General features: G+C 56.1%; 5 protein-coding genes across 5 annotated transcripts; all 5 read right to left on the reverse strand.

Moving 5' to 3' along the window:
• Nucleotides 1-2,212: 2,212 nt before the first annotated feature.
• LOC137660953 (feather keratin-like) lies at nt 2,213-2,524 on the reverse strand. Its single transcript, XM_068396189.1, has one exon. It carries the CDS (start codon nt 2,522-2,524, stop codon nt 2,213-2,215), a length of 312 nt encoding a protein of 103 aa, XP_068252290.1.
• Nucleotides 2,525-6,591: 4,067 nt separating this feature from the next.
• On the reverse strand, nt 6,592-6,903 carry LOC137661006 (feather keratin-like). Its single transcript, XM_068396287.1, has one exon. It carries the CDS (start codon nt 6,901-6,903, stop codon nt 6,592-6,594), a length of 312 nt encoding a protein of 103 aa, XP_068252388.1.
• Nucleotides 6,904-10,356: 3,453 nt separating this feature from the next.
• Nucleotides 10,357-10,668, reverse strand: LOC137661023 (feather beta keratin-like). The gene has a single exon (XM_068396325.1). It carries the CDS (start codon nt 10,666-10,668, stop codon nt 10,357-10,359), a length of 312 nt encoding a protein of 103 aa, XP_068252426.1.
• Nucleotides 10,669-14,721: 4,053 nt separating this feature from the next.
• Nucleotides 14,722-15,036, reverse strand: LOC137661620 (feather keratin-like). Its single transcript, XM_068397225.1, has 2 exons — nt 14,963-15,036; nt 14,722-14,875 (listed from the first exon to the last, which is right to left on the reverse strand). Exons 1-2 carry the CDS (start codon nt 15,034-15,036, stop codon nt 14,722-14,724), a joined length of 228 nt encoding a protein of 75 aa, XP_068253326.1.
• A 4,081-nt stretch (nt 15,037-19,117) lies between these two features.
• Nucleotides 19,118-19,429, reverse strand: LOC137661009 (feather keratin 1-like). The gene has a single exon (XM_068396290.1). The coding sequence runs from the start codon at nt 19,427-19,429 to the stop codon at nt 19,118-19,120; it is 312 nt and encodes a 103-aa protein (XP_068252391.1).
• Between the last annotated feature and the right edge of the window lie 678 nt (nt 19,430-20,107).

Genomic DNA, 20,107 nt, shown 5'->3' on the forward strand with positions numbered 1-20,107 from the left:
GAAACTGCCTGCTCATGGCTTGGACGGGTGTACCCTTAGCTGGGTAAAAAACTGTCTGGATGGCCAGAGCCAAGGAGTTTATGGTGAATGGAATGAAATCCAGTTGGCGGCTGGTCACAAGTGGTGTTCCCCAGGGCTCAATACTGGGGCCAGTTCTGTTCGATATCTTTATCAATGATGTGGACGAGGGGATCGAGTGCGCCCTCACTTAGTTCGCAGATGACACCAAGTCATGCAGGAGTGTTGATCTGCTTGTGTGTAGGAAGGCTCTGCAGAGGGATCTGGACAGGCTGGATCGATGGGCCAAGTTCAGCTGTATGAGGCTTATGAAGGCTGAGTGTCGGGTCCTGCACTTGGGTCACAACAAGCACATGCAACGTTGCAGGCTGGGGGAAGAGTGGCTGGAAAGTGCCTGGTGGAAAAGGACCTGGGGGTGTTGATGGACAGTCAACTGAACATGAGCCTGCAGTGTGCCCAGGTGGCCAAGAAGGCCACCAGCATCCTGGCTTGTATCAGCACTAGTGTGGCTAGGAGGACTGAGGCAGGGATCGTTCCCCTGTACTCGGCACTGGTGAGGCTGCACCTCGAGTAATGCGTTCTGTTTTGGGCCCGTCACTACAAGCAAGACATTGAGGTGCTGGAGTGAGTCCAGAGAAGGGCAACGAAGGTGGTGAAGGGTCTGGAGCACAAGTCTTATGAGGAGCAGCTGAGGGAAGCGGGGTTTTTTGGTCTGCAGAAAAGGAGGCTGAGGGGAGACATTACTGGCCTCTGCAGATACATGAAAGGAGAATGTAACAAGGTAGGTGTCAGTCTCTTCTCCCAAGTGAGATGTGACAGGATGAGAGGAAACAGCGTCAAGTTGTGCCAGGGGAGGTTTAGATTGGAGATGAGGAACAATTTCTTCCCCAAAAGGGTTGTCAAGCACTGGCACAGGCTTCCCAGGGCAGTGGTGGAGTTCCCATCCCTGAGGGGATTTAAAAGCCGTGTAGATGTGGTGCTGAGGGACATGGGTTAGTGGCGGCCTTGGCAGCGCTGGTTTAACGGTTGGACTCGATGATCTTAAAGGTCCTTTCCAAGCAAAGGAATTTTGTGATTCCATGGTTCTATGATAATGTCTGGGTTGCCTGAGTGGCCAGTGAGGTGGACTACAAAGTGGCTGAAGGGCTGGCCCCTGAGGCTCCTGCTTAGTGGCAGGGCAAGAGGCCATGGGCACAAGGGAAAACAAATGGAATTCCCTGGCAAAGGCGGCAAGCAATTGTCAGTGTGAGGGTGGTCAAAGAGTGGAAGAGGTGGTAGAGTCTCCATCCTGGGAGATACTGAAAACCCGACTGGCCATGGTCCCGGACAACCTGCTCTAGCTGTCCCTGCTTGAGCAGGGCAGTTGAAGCACATGCTCTCCAGAGGTTCCTTCCAAAGTCAATGTATGTGTGATTGTGTTTGATGGGAGGGCCGGAGGGTCACGCTGGGGAAGAGAGTTAGTTGAGTGAGTGCTGGCACGGGGAAACTTCATCAGAGCTGTGCACAGGGGAGCGCTGTTGTGTCTAAGTCTCTGTTTGAACAAGTGATGGCTTGTGCCACATACTGGAAGCCCCCAGGTGCTGGTCTGTGTTCCTGCTGGTGGTGCTGTCCTGTTTCATTGCAGAGGTCTTGTGGACCTTTCTCACCCACCCTGAAGGCCTGTTGAGCCCTGGCTTTGTGGCGGGTGAAGTTAGTAAAGCCTTGTGAGAAGAAAGGAAGTGGAGGCATCTGAGTCTGGGATGCAGGAGAACTTTATTGAAACAAAAGAGTGAAAAGGCAGGATCACCAGTTGCAAAGGAGACAGTCTGAGGTGCAGGTAGTGCGACCATCAGCCAAGGTCCCTTGTGTGCAGTAGATTTTGCCAGAGCATCGAGGTCTTCCTGCCCTGCAGTGGGAGCAGCCTACCAGACGTCCCTCGATGTTCTTTGGCTCGTGGGAAGGTGTTTGCAGAGAAGAGTACTGGATAGAGCAGGAAGGGTACCAAAGAAGGAAGTGGGAGAAGAGGAGGAGGTACATGGGCCACATTTCCAGGCAGCCCAGGCTGGCCCCTTCCCTGCTTCCCTGCTTGGTGCCTTGAGAGAAGAGGCCGTGGACAGCAGGTCCACATGCCACGAAGGGCCTGGAAGCGTGTCCTCAGTCCATGCCGTGGCTTCCAGGATGTGGTTGATTGGGATCAGGGGTGGTGCAAGGGCCCTTAGCAGGGGTAGCAGCCTCTAAGACCGCCGTTGAAGCAGCCCAGGCCTCCGAAGCCGTAGCCATAGCCAAAGCCTCCGGAGGAGATGGGCACTCCCAGTGCGCTGAGCTCGTTGCCCACGGCAGCCGAGGAGCTGGATCCGACGGCGGTGTTCTGGGGGAAGGAGCTGAGGATGGGTCCTGGCAGGGTGACCAGCACGGCGGGAGGCTGGATGACGACACGGGAGGCCTCGCACTGCCTGACACAGGGCTCGTTGCAGCTGTTAGCCAGCGGGGTGGGTCCGCAGGGGCGGCAGCTGTCGTAGCAGGCCATGGGTGTGGTGTGGGGGGCCCTGGAAGAGAGGGTGTTGAGAAAGCGGAGGGGCGTGGGGGTGCGAGGGGCGGTGTTGCTGGAGGGCAAGGGAGTGGGGAGGCCTGGTGTGGGGCTGTGGGGAGCGTGGCAGTGGGGAGGCGTCAGGGCTGTGAGGTGGGGCAGAGCGTGCTGGAAGAGACGGGCCAGGTGGGGCAGGAGAAGGAGGGGAAGGGGGTTGAGGCTCACCTTGTTGAGCACGGAGGAGAAGGCGTGAGGAGAAGTGTGTGAGGGAGAGAGGCGCTGGGCCGGCTTTTATGCTGGTCCCCGAGGGGCGGGACAGCCTTTGCGCATGACGGCATTGTTCAGCAAGCAGCTGGTGCATGCCACAGCCTGGCCAGTAATGAGGTGGGGCGTGTTTTCCTTCCCACAATGCTCCAATTTCATGTCCTCCTCTTGGGGACGTTTCCACTTGGCCCTGGCGGCAGCTTTTAAGTGAGAGTATTAGAGGCCAAATGCTTGGTGTTGATGGCGCATGTCATGGCGGGCAGAAGAGGCGACCAAAGCGTAGGAGAGGTGGGGTGTTGTCAGTGAGGTCATCCCACGGCACTGGTGTGGTGTGGTTTGTGGGTGCGTTGTGAAGAGGGGGCCCCATTTCCTGGCAGCCCTGGCAGGCTGGTCTGGGCTTTGGCGGTGTGTTGGGCGTGAGGTGCTGCCCCTTCCATTGCATTCTGTCCCTCACTGCCTTGACCCAGCTCACTGAGCCTGTCTTTAGGCCTGGCCTTTCCCATTAGGTGTGCTCTGTGGGTGTCTTGGTGACCCTCTGGCTTGTATACTTGTAGCTGGGTGTAGTAGGATTACATGGCAAGGTTTTGGTTAGTGAGTGGGCAACAGGTGTGGCTTCTCTCTGAAGGTTCCAGAAGAGTCCCCTATGTGTGACAGAGAGTGCCCTTGTGCCAAAAGATGAGCCAGTGGGGAAGAAGATGGGCCTGGCTGAACAGAGAGCTTTGGCTGGAAGTCAGAAAAGAGAAGAGAGTTTATGACCTTTGGAATACGGGGCAGGCAACTGAGGAGGACTCCAAGGATGTCATGAGGTTCTGCAGGGAGAAAATGAGGAGGACCTAAGGCCAACTAGAAATTAGTCTGGCTACTGATATAAAAGACAATTAAAAATGTTTGTATAAATACATTTGGAACAAAAGGAGGGCTAAGGAGTATCTCCATCCTTCTTGGATGTGCAGGAAAACATAGTGACAAAGGAAGAGGATAAGGCTTAAGGGTGCTTAATGCCTTCTTTGCTTCAGTCTTGACTCGTAAGGCCAGTTGTTCTGCGGGTACCCAGGCCCCTGAACTGGAGGACAGGGACGGGGAGCAGAGTGAAGCCCTCATAATGGAAGGGGAAACGGTTAGCGACCTGCTGCACCTCTTAGACACACACAAGTCCATGGAGACGTATGGGATCCAGCCAAGGGTACTGAGAGAGCTGTCGGCAGTGCTCAGCAAGCCGCTTTCCATCATTTATCAGCAGTCCTGGCTAACCGGGGAGGTCCCAGTCGACTGGAAGTCAGCAAATGTGACGCCCATCTACAAGAGAGGCCAGAAGGAGGATCCGGGGAACACCAGGCATGTCAGTGTGACCTCGGTGCTGGGGAAGGTTATTGAGCAGATCATCTTGAGTGCCATCATGCGGCACGTACAGGACAACCAGGCGATGAGGCCCAGTGAGCAGGGGTTTATGAAAGGCAGGTCCTGCTTGGCTAACCTGATCTCCTTTTGGAACAAGATGATCTGCTTAGTGGGTGAGGGAAAGGCTGTGGATGTTGCGTAGACATTAGTGAAGCCTTTGACACCATTTCCCACAGCATTGTCCTGAAGAAACAGACTGCTCATGGCTTGGACGGGTGTACTCTTAGGTGGGTAAAAAACTGGCTGGATGGCCAGAGCCAAGGAGTTTATGGTGAATGGAATGAAATCCAGTTGGCGGCCGGTCACAAGAGGTTTTCCCCAGGGCTCAGTGCTTGGGCCCCTTTTGTTCAATATCTTTATCAATGACGTCGACGAGGGGATCGAGTGCGCCCTCAGTGAGTTTGCAGATGACACCAAGTTGTGCAGGAGTGTTGATCTGCTGGAGGGTAGGAAGGCTCTGCAGAGGGATCTGGACAGGCTGGATTGATGGGCTGAGACCACTGTGTGAGGTTCAAAAAGGCTGAGAGTTGGGTCGTGCACTTGGGGCACAAAAAACACGTGCAACGCGACAGGCTGGGGGAAGAGTGGCTGGAAAGTGCCTGGCAGAAAAGGACCTGGGGGTTTTGATGGACAGAGAACTGAATATGAGTCAGCAGTGTGTCCAGGTGGCCAAGAAGGCCACCAGCATCCTGGCTTGTATCAGCACTAGTGTGGCCAGCAGGACTGGGGCAGGGATCGTCCCCCTGTACTCAGCATTGGTGAGGACACAACTCGAATCCTGGGTGCAGTTTTGGGCCCGTCACTACAAGCAAGACATTGAGGTGCTGGAGCGAGTCCAAAGAAAGGCAACGAAGGTGGTGAAGGGTCTAGAGCACAAGTCTCATGAGGATCAGCTGAGGGAAGCGGGGTTGTTTAGTCTGCAGAAAAGGAGGCTCAGAGGAAACATTACTGGCCTCTGCAGATACAACAAAGGGGAATGTAACGAGGTAGGTGTCAGTCTCTTCTCCCAACTGAGTAGTGATAGGATGAGAGAAACAGCGTCAAGTTGCGTGAGGGAAGGTTTAGATTGGAGATGAGGAACAATTTCTTCCCCAAAAGGGTTGTCAAGCACTGAAATGGGCTGCCCAGGGCACTGGTTGGGTCACCATCCCTGGAGGTTTTTAAAAGCCTTCTAGATGTGGTGCTTAGGGGCATGGGTTAGTGGTGGGCTTGGCAGTGCTGGGTTAACGGTTGGACTTGATGATCTTAAAGGTCCTTTCCAAGAAAAGGAATTCTGTGATTCCATGATTATATGATAAAGTATATCTTGCCTGAGTGGCCAGTGATGTAGACTACAAAGCGTCTGTAGGGCTGTGCCCCGAGGCTTGTGCTCAGTGGCAGGGCAAGAGGCCATGGGCACAAGGGAAAACAAATGGAATTCCCTGGGCAAAGGAGGCCAGGCTTTTTCAGTGTGAGGGTGGTCAAAGAGTGGAAGAGGTGGTGGAGTCTCCATCCTGGGAAATACTGAAAACCCGACTGTCCATGGTCCCGGACAACCTGCTCTAGCTGTCCCTGCTTGAGCAGGGCAGTTGAAGCACATGCTCTCCAGATGCTCCTGCCAAATTCAATGATTGTGTGATTGTGTTTGCTGGGAGGGCCAGAGAGTCACGCTGGGAAAGAGAGTTAGAGAAATGAGCGCTGGCACAGGGAGACTGTCAGAGCTGTGCGCAGGGGAGCGTTGTTGTGTCTAAGCCTCTGTTTGAGCCAGTGATGGGCTTGTGTCACATTCTGGAAGGCCCCAGGTGCTGGTCTGTGTTGCTGGTGTTGGTGTGTCCTGTTTCATTGCAGAGGTCTTGTGGCCCTTTCCCACCCCCCCAATGGACTGTTGAGCCCTGGCTTTGTGCCGCATGAATTTGGAAGAGCCTTGTGAGAAGAAAGGAAGTGGAGGCGTCTGAGGCTGGGATGCAGGAGAACTTTATTGAGACAGAAGAATGAAAAGGCAGGATCACCAAGTAGAAAGGGAGGCGGTCTGAGGTGCAGGTAGGGCGACCATCAGCCGAGATCCTTTGCTTGCCAGAGTGTAGATTTTGCCAGAGCACCGAGGTCTTACTGCCCTGCAGTGAGAGCAGCCCACCAGAGGTCCCTCGATGGCCTCTGTCTTGTGAGAAGTTGTTTGCAGAGAAGAGTACTGGATATAGCAGAAGGGGCGACGCAAAGAAGGAAGTGGGAGAAGAGGAGGAGGTTCATGGGCCATGTTTGCAGGCAGCCCGGGCTGGCCCCTTCCCTGCCTCCTTGCTTGGTGCCTTGAGAGGAGGAGCTCCGGACAGCAAATCCATGTGCCAGCAGTGGCCTGGAAGTGTGTCCTCAATCCATGGCTTCGCTTCCAGGATGTGGTTGATTGGGATCAGGGGTGGTGGCAAAGGCCCTTAGCAGGGGTAGCAGCCTCTAAGACCGCCGTTGAAGCAGCCCAGGCCTCCGAAGCCGTAGCCATAGCCGAAGCCTCCGGAGGAGATGGGCACTCCCAGGGCACTGAGGTCGTTGCCCACGGCAGCCGAGGCGGTGGATCCGACGGCGGTGTTCTGGGGGAAGGAGCTGAGGATGGGTCCTGGCAGGGTGACCAGCACGGCGGGAGGCTGGATGACGACGCGGGACGCCTCGCACTGCCTGACACAGGGCTCGTTGCAGCTGTTAGCCAGCGGGGTGGGTCCGCAGGGGCGGCAGCTGTCGTAGCAGGCCATGGGTGTGTTGTGGGGGGGCCCTGGAAGAGAGGGTGTTGAGAAAGCGGAGGGGCGTGGGGGTGCGAGGGGCGGTGTTGCAGGAGTGCAAGAGAGTGGGGAGGCCTGTTGTGGGGCTGTGGGGAGCGTTGGCGGTGGGGAGGCATCAGGGCTGTGAGGCCGGGGGCAGAGCGTGCTGGAAGAGACGGGCCAGGTGGGGCAGGAGAAGGAGCGGAAGGGGGTTGAGGCTCACCTTGTTGAGCGCGGAGGAGAAGGCGTGAGGAGAAGTGTGTGAGGGAGAGAGGCGCTGGGCCGGCTTTTATTCTGGTCCGCGAGGGGCGGGACAGCCTTTGCGCATGACGGCATTGTTCAGCAAGCAGCTGGTGCGTGCCACAGCCTGGCCAGTAACGAGGTGGGGCGTGTTTTCCTTCCCGCAACGCCCCAATTTCATGTCCTCGTCTTGGGGACGTGTCCACTTGGCCCTGGCAGCAGCCTTTAGGTGAGAGTATTAGAGGCCAAAGGCTTGGTGTTGATGGCGTGTGCCATGGCGGGCAGAAGACGCGACCAAAGCGTAGGGGAGGTGGGGTGTTGTCAGTGAGGTCATCCCCCGGCACTCGTGTGGTGTGGTTTGTGGGTGCGTTGTGAAGAGGCGCCCCATTTCCTTGGAGCCCTGGTAGGGTGGTCCGGCCTTTGGCAATGTGTTGGGCATGAGACCTTCCATTGCATTCGCTCCCTCCCTGCCTTGCTGCCAGCTCGCTAAGCCTGTCTTTAGGCCTGGCCTTTCCCTTTGGGTGTGCTCTGTGGGTGTCTTGGTGCCCCTCTGGCTTGTAAGCTTGTAGCTGGTAGAACGGAGTTTGCCTGTTTGGGCTTGTGGCCCCTTGGTGCCATCCCTAGTGGTGGCAGTGCAAGCAGGCAGTGGAGGGCTGCCTGTGAGAGCAGGACGTTGTCCTGGCAGCCCTGGTTCAGAGCTCACAAGCCCTGTCACACAGGGAGCCCTGCCACCCTCCCCAAAGGCTTGTGTTGGCCCCTGCGTAGCTCTCCCCTTAGCTGGGTCTGGCATGTTTGCAGCCTGGGCCTGGCGTGACACATCCAAAGAAGAGCAACGAAGCTGCTGAAGGACCTGGAGAAGAGGACTTCTGAGGAGCGGTTCAGGGAACTGGGGGTGTTTGGTTTGCAAAAAAAAGCTGATAGGAGACCTTACCACTCTCTACAAGTACCTGAAAGGAGATTGTAACGAGGTGGGTGTTGGTCTCTTGTCCCTAGAAACAAGTGTTAGGACAAGAGGAAAGAGCCTCAAGTTGTGCCAGAGGAGGTTTAGATTGGATTTTAGGACAGATTTTGTGACGAAAAGGGTTATCAAGCTATGGAAGAGGTTGCCCAGGACAGTGGTTGAGTCACCATCCCGGGAGGTATTTTAAAGACACGTCGACGTGGAGCTAAGGGACACGGTTTGGTGGTGGACTTGGTAGTGTTAACGGTTGGACTGAATGCTGTTAAGGGTCTTTTCCAACCTCAGTGACTCCCTGATTGTATATGGGGCAGCGTGCAAGGGCAGGGGAGTTTCCGGAGAGCCCGTGAGCGTGGCAAGAGGCAGAGGGGGAATGGAAGCAGCCGGCAGGGGAGGCCCTGTTGAGCCTGGACCTTTGAGGTCTTGACTTGGGGTGAGTGCCGAGGGTGAGGGCCGTGAGGCTCTACGCGGTGTCTGAGAGGCAGAAAGAGACTTCGGAGATTGCCGAGGGGACTTGGAGGCGAGCACGCAGCACATGACTGCAGAGGCGAGGCCCTGGTGGTGGTGGATGCATGCTGAAGGGTGGATGAGTGGCAAGGCCTGCCCCAGTTGAGCGAAGGTGAGTGTTCTGCAGGCTGTTTGTCAGGCGAGCAGTGCTTGTTGCTGAGGAAGATGAATGGAGGCAAGGAGTGCTGTGCACCTGGGTGTACCTAAGTAATGGGGCCTGATGGGTTTAAAGCCAGGAACGAGAAGGCAGCTTGGGAGGCCACCTTCCATTAGGTTGAAAAGGTCACGGTGCCTGGGAGCACTTGTGAAGACTGGAAGAACGCTCCTAGCCCTGTTATCTTGAGGAAGATCAAGAGGGAGGACCTGGGAAAGTAGAGGCTGGTGAGCCTCACCTCATTTTCAAGGAAGGTGATGGAAGAAATGCTCCCAGAAAGCACTGCCAAGCCCAGGAAGGACAAGAAGGTGATGGGGAGTGGTTGGCGTGGATTGACGAAGGGGAAAAAGTGCTTGACCGACATCTGTGTCTTCCATGTTCAGGCCACTGGGTATTGGATGAGGGGAGAGCAGTGGCTGTTGTTGAGCTGTACTTGAAGGAACACTTTGTCAATGTCTCCCGTACCATGCTCCTAGACAAGCCGAGAAAGGACGAGTTACCTGAGTGGTCAGTGAAGTGGACGGCAAAGTGGCTGAAGGGCTGGGCCCAGAGGCTTGTGCTCAGTGGCAGGGCAAGAGGCCATGGGCACAAGGGAAAACAAATGGAATTCCCTGGGCAAAGGTGGCAAGCAATTGTCAGTGTGAGGGTGGTCAAAGAGTGGAAGAGGTGGTGGAGTCTCTGTCCTTGGAGATACTGAAAACTTGACTGGCCATGGCCCTGGACAACCTGCTCTAGCTTTCCCTGCTTGAGCAGGGCGGTTGAAGCACATGCTCTCCAGAGTTCCTTCCAAATTCAATGATTGTGTGATTGTGTTTGCTGGGAGGGCCGGAGAGTCATGCTGGGGAAGAGAGTTAGAGAAATGAGTGCTGACACAGGGAGACTGTCAGAGCTGTGCGCAGGGGAGTGTTGTTGTATCGAAGCCTCTGTTTGAGCCAGTGATGGGCTTGTGTCACATTCTGGAAGCCCCCAGGTGCCCGTCTGTGCTGTTGTTTGGCTGTGGTGGTATATTTGCTAAGAGAGGTCTTGTGGCCCTTTCCCACCCACCCTGAAGGCCTGTTGAGCCCTGGCTTTGTGGCGGGTGAAGTTGGAAAAGCCTTGGGAGAAGAAAGGAAGTGGAGGCATCTGAGTCTGGGATGCAGGAGAACTTTATTGAGACAAAAGAGTGAAAAGGCAGGAGCATCAATTGGAAGGGCGACTGTCTGAAGTGCAGATAGGGCGACCATCAGCCGAGATCCCTTGTGTGCAGTAGATTTTGCCAGAGCATCGAGGTCTTCCTGCCTTGCAGTGGGAGCGGCATGCTAGAGATCCCCGGTGGTCCTCTCTTGCAGAAAGCAGTTGCAGTGGAGAGTAGTGGACATGAAAGAAGACATGATGCAAAGAAGGAAGTGGGAGAAGAGGAGGAGATAAATGGTTCATGTTTCCAGGCAGCCTGGGCTGGACACGTCCCTGCTTCCTTGCTTAGTGCCTTGACGGCAGGAGCTGTGGACAGCAGGTCCATATGCCATGAAGGGCTCAGAGGTGTGTCCTCAGACCGTGCCGTGGCTTCCAGGATGTGGTTGATTGGGTTCAGGGGTGGTGGCAAGCGCCCTCAGCAGGGGTAGCAGCCTCTAAGACCGCCGTTGAAGCAGCCCAGGCCTCCGAAGCCGTAGCCATAGCCGAAGCCTCCGGAGGAGATGGGCACTCCCAGGGCACTGAGCTCGCTGCCCACGGCAGCCGAGGCGGTGGATCCAACGGCGGTGTTCTGGGGGAAGGAGCTGAGGATGGGTCCTGGCAGGGTGACCAGCACGGCGGGAGGCTGGATGACGACGCGGGAGGCCTCGCACTGCCTGACACAGGGCTCGTTGCAGCTGTTAGCCAGCGGGGTGGGTCCGCAGGGGCGGCAGCTGTCGTAGCAGGCCATGGGTGTGTTGTGGGGGGGCCCTGGAAGAGAGGGTGTTGAGAAAGCGGAGGGGCGTGGGGGTGCGAGGGGTGGTGTTGCAGGAGGGCAAGGGAGTGGGGAGGCCTGGTGTGGGGCTGTGGGGAGCGTTGGCGGTGGGGAGGCGTCAGGGCTGTGAGGCGGGGGCAGAGCGTGCTGGAAGAGACGGGCCAGGTGGGGCAGGAGAAGGAGGGAAGGGGGTTGAGGCTCACCTTGTTGAGCACGGAGGAGAAGGCGTGAGGAGAAGTGTGTGAGGGAGAGAGGCGCTGGGCCGGCTTTTATGCTGGTCCGCGAGGGGCGGGACAGCCTTTGCGCATGACGGCATTGTTCAGCAAGCAGCTGGTGCGTGCCACAGCCTGGCCAGTAATGAGGTGGGCGTGTTTTCCTTCCCACAACGCTCCCTTTTCATGTCCTCGTCTTGGGGACGTGTCAACTTGGCCCTGGCGGCGGCTTTTAAGTGAGAGTATTAGAGGCCAAAGGCTTGGTGTTGATGGCGCGTGTCACGGCGGGCAGAAGAGGCGACCAAAGCGTAGAGAGGTGGGGTGTTGTCAGTGAGGTCATCCCATGGCACTGGTGTGGTGTGGTTTGTGGGTGCGTTGTGAAGAGGGGCCCCATTTCCTGGCAGCCCTGGCAGGCTGCTCTGGGCTTTGGTGGTGTGCTGGGCGTGAGGCGCTGCCCCTTTCATTGCATTTGGTCCCTCCCCGCCTTGCTGCCATCTCGCTGAGCCTGTCTTTAGGCCTGGCCTTTCCCATTGGGTGTGCTCTGTGGGTGTCTTGGTGACCCTCTGGCTTGGAAGCTTGTAGCTGGGTGTACTAGGTTTACGTGGCAAGGTTTTGTTAGTGAGGGGGCTACAGGGGTGGCTTCTGTCAGAAGGTTCCAGAAGATTGCCCCATGTTCAATAGAGAGTCCAGATGTGCCAAAGGATGAGCCAGTGGGGAAAAGACCGGCCTGGCTGAACAGAGAGCTTTGGCTGGAAGTCTGGAAAGAGAAGAGATTTTATGACCTTTGGAATACGGGGCAGGCAACTGAGGAGGACCCCAAGGATGTCATGAGGTTATGCAGGGAGAAAATGAGGAGGACCTAAGGCCAACTAGAAATTAATGTGGCTACTGCCGTAAAAGACAATTAAGAATGTTTTTATAAATACATTAGCAAGAAAAGGAGGGCTAAGGAGAAGCTCCGTCCTTCTTGGATGTGTGGGAAAACATAGTGACAAAGGATGAGGATAAGGCTGAGGTGCTTAATGCCTTCTTTGCCTCAGTCTTCAATTAGACCAGTTGTTCTGCGGGTCCCCAGGCCCTGAGCTGGAAGACAGGGACTGGGAGCAGAGTGAAGCCCCCATAATCCAAGGGGAAACGGTTAGTGACCTGCTGCACCACTTAGACACACACAAGTCCATGGAGCCGTATGGGATCCAGCCAAGGGTGCTGAGAGAGCTGTCGGCAGTGCTCACCAAGCCACTTTCCATCTTTTATCATCACTTCTGGCTAACTGGGGAGGTCCCAGTCGACTGAAAGTCAGCAAATGTGACGCTTATCCACAAGAAGGGCTGGAAGGAGGATCTGGGGAACTACAAGCCTGTCTGACTGACCTTAGTGCCAGGGAAGGTTATGGAGCAGATCATCTCGGGTGCCATCATGCGGCATGTACAGGACAACCAGCTGATCAGGCCCAGTAAGCATGGGTTTGTGAAAGGCAGGGCCTGTCTGACTAACCTGATCTCCTTCTGGGACAAGGTGACCCACTTAGTGGATGAGGGAGAAGCTTTGGATGTTTTTCAGCTGCTCCTAGTAAAGCCTTTGACACCTTTTCCCATTTCATTCTCCTGGAGAAACTGGCTACTCATGCCTTGGACAGGAGTTGTGTTTGCTTGGTAAAAAGCTGTCTGGATGGCCAGGCACAAAGAGCTGTTGTGAATGGAGTTAAATCCAGACGGCAACCAGTCACAAGTGGTGTTCCCTGGGGCTCAGTACTTGGGCCAGTTCTGTTTAATATCTTTATTGATGATGTGGACGAGGGGATCGAGTGCACCCCCCTAAGTTCAAGATGACACCGAGTTGTGCAGGAGTGTAGATCCTACCTTGAGGGTAGGAAGGCTCTGCAGAGGGATCTGGACAGGCTGGATCGATGGGCCAAGGCCACTGTATGAGGCTGAACAAGGCTGAGTGTCGGGTCGTGCACTTGGGTCACAACAAGCACATGCAACGCTACAGGCTGGGGAAAGAGTGGCTGGAAAGTGCCTGGCAGAAAAGGACCTGGGTGTGTTGATGGACAGCCAACTGAATATGAGTCAGCAGTGTGCCCAGGTGGCCAAGAAGGCCACCAACATCCAGGCTTGTATCAGCACTAGTGTGGCCAGCAGGACTGGGGCAGGGATCGTCCCCCTGTACTCGGCACTGGTGAGGCCGCACCTCGAATCCTGGGTGCAGTTTGGGCCCCTCACTACAAGCAAGACATTGAGGTGCTGGAGAGGGTCCAAAGAAGGGCAACGAAGCTGGTAAAAGGTCTAGAGCACAAGTCTTATGAGAAGCAGCTGAGGGAAGCGGGGTTGTTTAGTTTGGAGAAACGAAGGCTCAGGGGAGACATTACTGGCCTCTGCAGATACAATAAAGGAGAATGTAACGAGGTAGGTGTCAGTCTCTTCTCGCAAGTGAGAAGTGACAGGACGAGAGGAAAGCCTCAGGTTGCACGAGGGAGTTTTAGATTGGAGATGAGGAACAATTTCTTCCCTGAAAGTGTTGTCAAGCGCTGGCACAGGCTGCCCAGGGCAGTGGTTGAGTCCCCATCCCTGGAGGTATTTAAAAGCCGTGTAGATGTGGTGCTGAAGGACATGGGTTAGTGGTGGCCTTGGCAGCGCTGGGTTAACGGTTGGACTCGATGATCTTAAAGGTCCTTTCCAAGCAAAGGAATTCTGTGATTCCATGATTCTATGATAAAGTCTGCGTTGCCTGAGTGGCCAGTGAGGTGGACAACAAAGTGCATGAAGGGCTGTGCCCTAAAGCTTGTGCTCAGTCAAAGGGCAAGAGGCCATGGGCACAAGGGACAACAGTTGCAATTGCATGGGCAAAGGTGGCAAGCAATTGTCAGTGTGAGGGTGGTCAAAGAGTGGAAGAGATGATGGAGTCTCGGTCCTGGGAGATACTGAAAACCCGACAGGCCATGGTCCCAGACAACCTGCTCTAGCTGTCCCTGCTTGAGCAGGGAAGTTGACGCACATGCTCTCCTGAGGTGCCTGCCAAAGTCAATGAGTGTGTGATTGTGTTTGCTGGGAGGGCCAGAGGGTCACGCTGGGGAAGAGTCATAGTCGAGTGAGTGCTGGCACAGGGAGACTGTCAGAGCTGTGCGCAGGGGAGCGTTGTTGTGTCTAAGCCTTTCTTTGAGCAAGCGATGGCCTGTGGCACGTTCTGGAGGCCCCCCAGGTGCCGGTCTGTGTTGCTGGTGTTTTTGGTGTCCTATATCATTGCAGAGGTCTTGTGGTCCTTTCCCACCCACCCCGCTGGCCTCTTGAGCCCTGGCTTTGTGCCACGTGAAGTTGCAAGAACCTTGTGAGAAGAAAGGAAGAGGAGGCATTTGGGATGGCATGCAGGAGAACTTATTGAGACAAAGACTGAAAAGCAAGAGCATCAAGTAGAAAGGGAGGCAGTATGAGGTACAGGTAGGGCAACCATCAGTCTGAGGTCCTTTGCTTGCCAGAGAGTATATTTTGCCAGAGCATCGAGGTCTTCCTGCCTGCAGTGGGAGCAGCCCACCGAAGGTCCCTCGATGGTGTTTGGCTTGTGAGAAGGTGTTTGCTGTGGAGAGTCCCAGTAGAAGGGGCAACACAAAGAAGGAAGTGGGAGAAGAGGAGGAGGTCCATGGGCCATGTTTGCAGGCAGCCTGGGCTGGCCCCTTCCCTGCCTCCTTGCTTAGTGCCTTGAGAGGAGGAGCCCGGAACGGGCGCAAATCCATGTGCCAGCAGTGGCCATGGAGGTGTGTCTCAGTCCATGGCTTCGCTTCCCGGGTGTATGTGGTTGGTGTCAGGTGTGGTGGTGAGGGCCCTTAGCAGGGGTAGCAGCCTCTAAGACCGCCGTTGAAGCAGCCCAGGCCTCCGAAGCCGTAGCCATAGCCGAAGCCTCCGGAGGAGATGGGCACTCCCAGGGCACTGAGGTCGTTGCCCACGGCAGCCGAGGGAGCTGGATCCGACGGCGGTGTTCTGGGGGAAGGAGCTGAGGATGGGTCCTGGCAGGGTGACCACCACGGCTGGAAGGCTGGATGACGACGCGGGAGGCCTCGCACTTGCCTGACACAGGGCTCGTTGCAGCTGTTAGCCAGCGGGGTGGGTCCGCAGGGGCGGCAGCTGTCGTAGCAGGCCATGGGTGTGTGTGGGGGGGCCCTGGAAGAGAGGGTGTTGAGAAAGCGGAGGGGCGTGGGGGTGCGAGGGGCGGTGTTGCAGGAGGGCAAGGGAGTGGGGAGGCCTGGTGTGGGGCTGTGGGGAGCGTGGCAGGTGGGGAGGCGTCAGGGCTGTGAGGCGGGGGCAGAGCGTGCTGGAAGAGACGGCCAGGTGGGGCAGGAGAAGGAGGGGAAGGGGGTTGAGGCTCACCTTGTTGAGCGCGGAGGAGAAGGCGTGAGGAGAAGTGTGTGAGGGAGAGAGGCGCTGGGCCGGCTTTTATTCTGGTCCGCGAGGGGCGGGACAGCCTTTGCGCATGACGGCATTGTTCAGCAAGCAGCTGGTGCGTGCCACAGCCTGGCCAGTAACTGAGGTGGGGTGTGTTTTCCTTCCCACAAGCTGACTCCCTTTTCATGTTCCTCGTCTTGGGGACGTGTCCAGCTTGGCCCTGGCGGCAGCTTTAAGTGAGAGTATTAGAGGCCAAAGGCTTGGTGTTGATGGCGCGTGTCATGGCTGGCAGAAGAGGCGACCAAAGCGTAGGGGAGGTGGGGTGTTGTCAGTGAGGTCATCCCACAGGCACTGGTGTGGTGTGGTTTTGTGGGTGCGTTGTGGAAGAGGGGGGCCCCATTTCCTGGCAGCCCTTGGCAGTGCTGGTCTGGGCTTTGGGTGTGTGCAGGACGTGAGGCCTGACCCTCCTTGCATTCAGTCCCTCCTTGCCTTGACCCAGCTCACTGAGCTTGTCTTTAGGCCTGGCCTTTCCGGTTGGGTGTGCTCTGTGTGTGTCTTGGTGACCCTCTGGCTTGGAAGCTTGTAGCTGGGTGCACTAGTTTTACGTGGCAAGGTTTTGGTTAGTGAGTGGGCAACAGGTGTGGCTTCTCTCTGAAGGTTCCAGAAGAGTCCCCTATGTGTGACAGAGAGTCCCCTTGTGCCAAAAGACGAGCCAGTGGGGAAGAAGACCAGCCTGGCTGAACAGAGAGCTTTGGCTGGAACTCAGGAAAGAGAAGAGAGTTTATGACCTTTGGAAGAAGGGGCAGGCAACTGGGGAGGACTCCAAGGATGTCATGAGGTTACGCAGGGGGAGAATGAGGAGGACCTAAGGCCAACTAGAAATTAATCTGGCTACTGCTCTAAAAGACAATTAAGAATGTTTGTATAAATACATTAGCAAGAAAGGAGGGCTAAGGAGAAGCTCCATCCTTCTTGGATGTGCTGGGAAAACATAGTGACAAAGGATAGAGGATAAGGTTGAGGTGTTAATGCCTTCTTTGCCTCAGTCTTGAATAGCAAGACCAGTTGTTCTGCGGGTCCCCAGGCCCTGAGGCTGGAAGACAGGGACGGGGAGCAGAGTGAAGCCCCATAATCCAAGGGGAAACGGTTAGCGACCTGCTGCACCACTTAGACACACACAAGTCCATGGAGCCGTATGGGATCCAGCCAAGGGGTGCTGAGAGAGCTGGCGGCAGTGCTCAGCAAGCCGCTTTTCCATCATTTATCAGCAGTCCCGGCTAACCTGGGGAGGTCCCATTCGACTGGAAGTCAGCAAATGTGACGCCCATCTACAAGAAGGTCCGGAGGGAGGATCTGGTGAACTACAAGCCTGTCTCAATGACCTTAGTGCCAGGGAAGGTTATGGAGCAGATCATCTCGGGTGCCATCATGCAACACATACAGGACAACCAGCTGATCAGGCCCAGTGAGCATGGGTTTGTGAAAGGCAGGTCCTGCTTGACTAACCTGATCTCCTTCTGGGACAAGGTGACCCACTTAGTGGATGAGGGAGAAGCTTTGGATGTTTTTTAGCTGATCCTAGTAAAGCCTTTGACACCATTTCCCATTTAATTCTCCTGGAGAAACTGGCTACTCATAGCTTGGACAGGAGTTCTGTTTGGTCAGTAAAAAGCTGTCTGGATGGGCAGGCACAAAGAGCTGTTGTGAATGGAGTTAAATCCAGACGGCAACCAGTCACAAGCGGTGTTCCCCGGGGCTCAGTCCTTGGGCCAGTTCTGTTTAATATCTTTATTGATGATGTGGACGAGGGGATCGAGTGCACCCCCCCTAAGTTTCAAGATGACACCAAGTTGGGCAGGAGTGTAGATCCTACCTTGAGGGTAGGAAGGCTCTGCAGAGGGATCTGGACAGGCTGTATCGATGGGCCGAGGCCACTGTATGAGGCTGAACAAGGCTGAGTGTCGGGTCGTGCACTTGGGTCACAACAAGCACATGCAACGCTACAGGCTGGGGGAAGAGTGGCTGGAAAGTGCCTGGCAGAAAAGGACCTGAGGGTGTTGATGGACAGCCAACTGAATATGAGTCAGCAGTGTGCCCAGGTGGCCAAGAAGGCCACCAACATCCAGGCTTGTATCAGCACTAGTGTGACCAGCAGGACTAGGGCAGGGATCGTCCCCCTGTACTCGGCACTGGTGAGGCCGCACCTCGAATCCTGGGTGCAGTTTTGGGCACCTCACTACAAGCAAGACCTTGAGGGGCTGGAGAGGGTCCAGAGAAGGGCAACGAAGCTGGTGAAAGGTCTAGAGTACAAGTCTTATGAGAAGCAGCTGAGGGAAGCGGGGTTGTTTAGTTTGGAGTAACGAAGGCTCAGGGGAGACATTACTGGCCTCTGTAGATACAAGAAAGGAGAATGTAACGAGGTAGGTGTCAGTCTCTTCTCGCAAGTGAGAAGTGACAGGATGAGAGGAAAGGGCCTCAAGTTGCACGAGGGGAGTTTTAGATTGGAGATGAGGAACAATTTCTTCCCCGAAAGTGTTGTCAAGCGCTGGCACAGGCTGCCCAGGGCAGTGGTTGAGTCCCCATCCCTGGAGGTATTTAAAAGCCGTGTAGATGTGGTGCTGAAGGACATGGGTTAGTGGTGGCCTTGGCAGCGCTGGGTTAACAGTTGGACTCGATGATCTTAAAGGTCGTTTCCAAGCAAAGGAATTCTGTGATTCCATGATTCTATGATAAAGTCTGCGTTGCCTGAGTGGACAGTGAGGTGGACTGCAAAGTGGCTGAAGGGCTGTGCCCTAAAGCTTGTGCTCAGTCAAAGGGCAAGAGGCCAAGGGCAGAAGGGACAACAGTTACAATTGCATGGGCAAAGGTGGCAAGCAATTGTCAGTGTGAGGGTGGTCAAAGAGTGGAAGAGGTGGTGGAGTCTCGGTCCTGGGAGATACTGAAAACCCGACAGGCCATGGTCCCGGATAACCTGCTCTAGCTGGCCCTGCTTGAGCAGGGCGGTTGAAGCACATGCTCTCCAGAGGTTCCTGCCAAAGTCAATGATTGTGTGATTGTGTTTACTGGGGAGGGCAGAGGGTCACGCTGGGGAAGAGAGTTAGTCGAGTGAGTGCTGGCAAGGGGAAACTTCATCAGAGCTGTGCACAGGGGAGCGTCGTTGTGCCTAAGCCTTTGGTTGAGCAAGTGATGGTTTGTGCCACGTTCTGGAAGCCCCCAGGTGCCGGTCTGTGTTGCTAGTATTGGTGGGGTCCTATATCATTGCAGAGGACTTGTGGCCCTTTCCCACCCACCCTGAAGGCCTGTTGAGCCCTGGCTTTGTGCAGCGTGACGACACAAGAGCCTTGTGAGAAGAAAGGAAGCGGAGGTGCCTGAGGCTGGTATGCAGGAGAAGTTTATTGAGAAAAAAGAGTGAAAATGCAGGAGCACCAATTGTAAGGGAGAAGGTCTGAGGTGCAGGTAGGGTGACTATCAGCCGAGGTCCTTTGCTTGCCAGAGAGTAGATTTTGCCAGATCATCGAGGTCTTCCTGCATTGCAGTGGGAGGAGCCCACCAGAGGTCCATCGATGGCCTTTGGCTTGTGAGAAGGTGTTTGCAGAGAAGAGTACTGGATATAGCAGAAGGGGCAACACAAAGAAGGAAGCAGGAGAACGGGAGGAGGTACATGTTTCATGTTTCCAGGCAGCCCGGGCTGGACACGTCCCTGCTTCCTTGCTTGGTGCCTGGAGAGAAGGAGCCATGGACAGCAGGTCCATATGCCATGAAGGGCCTGGAAGCGTGTCCTCAATCCATGTCTTCGCTTCCAGGGTGTGTGGTTGGTGTCAGGGGTGGTGGAAAGGACCCTTAGCAGGGGTAGCAGCCTCTAAGACCGCCGTTGAAGCAGCCCAGGCCTCCGAAGCCGTAGCCATAGCCGAAGCCTCCGGAGGAGATGGGCACTCCCAGGGCACTGAGCTCGCTGCCCACGGCAGCCGAGGAGCTGGATCCAACGGCGGTGTTCTGGGGGAAGGAGCTGAGGATGGGTCCTGGCAGGGTGACCAGCACGGCGGGAGGCTGGATGACGACGCGGGAGGCCTCGCACTGCCTGACACAGGGCTCGTTGCAGCTGTTAGCCAGCGGGGTGGGTCCGCAGGGGCGGCAGCTGTCGTAGCAGGCCATGGGTGTGGTGTGGGGGGGCCCTGGAAGAGAGGGTGTTGAGAAAGCGGAGGGGCGTGGGGGTGCGAGGGGTGGTGTTGCAGGAGGGCAAGGGAGTGGGGAGGCTGGTGTGGGGCTGTGGGGAGCGTGGCGGTGGGGAGGCGTCAGGGCTGTGAGGCGGGGTCAGAGCGTGCTGGAGGAGACGGGCCAGGTGGGGCAGGAGAAGGAGGGGAAGGGGGTTGAGGCTCACCTTGTTGAGCGCGGAGGAGAAGGCGTGAGGAGAAGTGTGTGAGGGAGAGAGGCGCTGGGCCGGCTTTTATGCTGGTCCCCGAGGGGCGGGACAGCCTTTGCGCATGACGGCATTGTTCAGCAAGCAGCTGGTGCGTGCCACAGCCTGGCCAGTAATGAGGTGGGGCGTGTTTTCCTTTCCACAACGCTCCCTTTTCATGTCCTCGTCTTGGGGACGTGTCCACTTGGCCCTGTCGGCAGCTTTTAAGTGAGAGTATTAGAGGCCAAAGGCTTGGTGTTGATGGCGCGTGTCACGGCGGGCAGAAGACGTGACCACAGCGTAGGGGAGGTGGGGTGTTGTCAGTGAGGTCATCCCACGGCACTGGTGTGGTGTGGTTTGTGGGTGCGTTGTGAAGAGGGTCCTCATTTCCTGGCAGCCCTGGCAGGCTGGTCTGGGCTTTGGTGGTGTGCTGG

The sequence above is a fragment of the Nyctibius grandis genome, chromosome 3, assembly GCF_013368605.1.
Source record: "Nyctibius grandis isolate bNycGra1 chromosome 3, bNycGra1.pri, whole genome shotgun sequence".
Classification (NCBI taxonomy): Eukaryota; Metazoa; Chordata; class Aves; order Nyctibiiformes; family Nyctibiidae; genus Nyctibius; species Nyctibius grandis.

What these genes read in the sequence shown, in the direction of transcription:
- LOC137660953 (XM_068396189.1), bottom strand. Translation starts at nt 2,524, where the DNA reads ATGGCCTGCTACGACAGCTGCCGCCCCTGCGGACCCACCCCGCTGGCT.
- LOC137661006 (XM_068396287.1), bottom strand. Translation starts at nt 6,903, where the DNA reads ATGGCCTGCTACGACAGCTGCCGCCCCTGCGGACCCACCCCGCTGGCT.
- LOC137661023 (XM_068396325.1), bottom strand. Translation starts at nt 10,668, where the DNA reads ATGGCCTGCTACGACAGCTGCCGCCCCTGCGGACCCACCCCGCTGGCT.
- LOC137661620 (XM_068397225.1), bottom strand. Translation starts at nt 15,036, where the DNA reads ATGGCCTGCTACGACAGCTGCCGCCCCTGCGGACCCACCCCGCTGGCT. An exon ending in TGCAACGAGCCCTGTGTCAG is followed by an intron (nt 14,876 to 14,962) that starts GCAAGTGCGAGG and finishes TCCTTCCCCCAG; the next exon opens with AACACCGCCGTCGGATCCAG.
- LOC137661009 (XM_068396290.1), bottom strand. Translation starts at nt 19,429, where the DNA reads ATGGCCTGCTACGACAGCTGCCGCCCCTGCGGACCCACCCCGCTGGCT.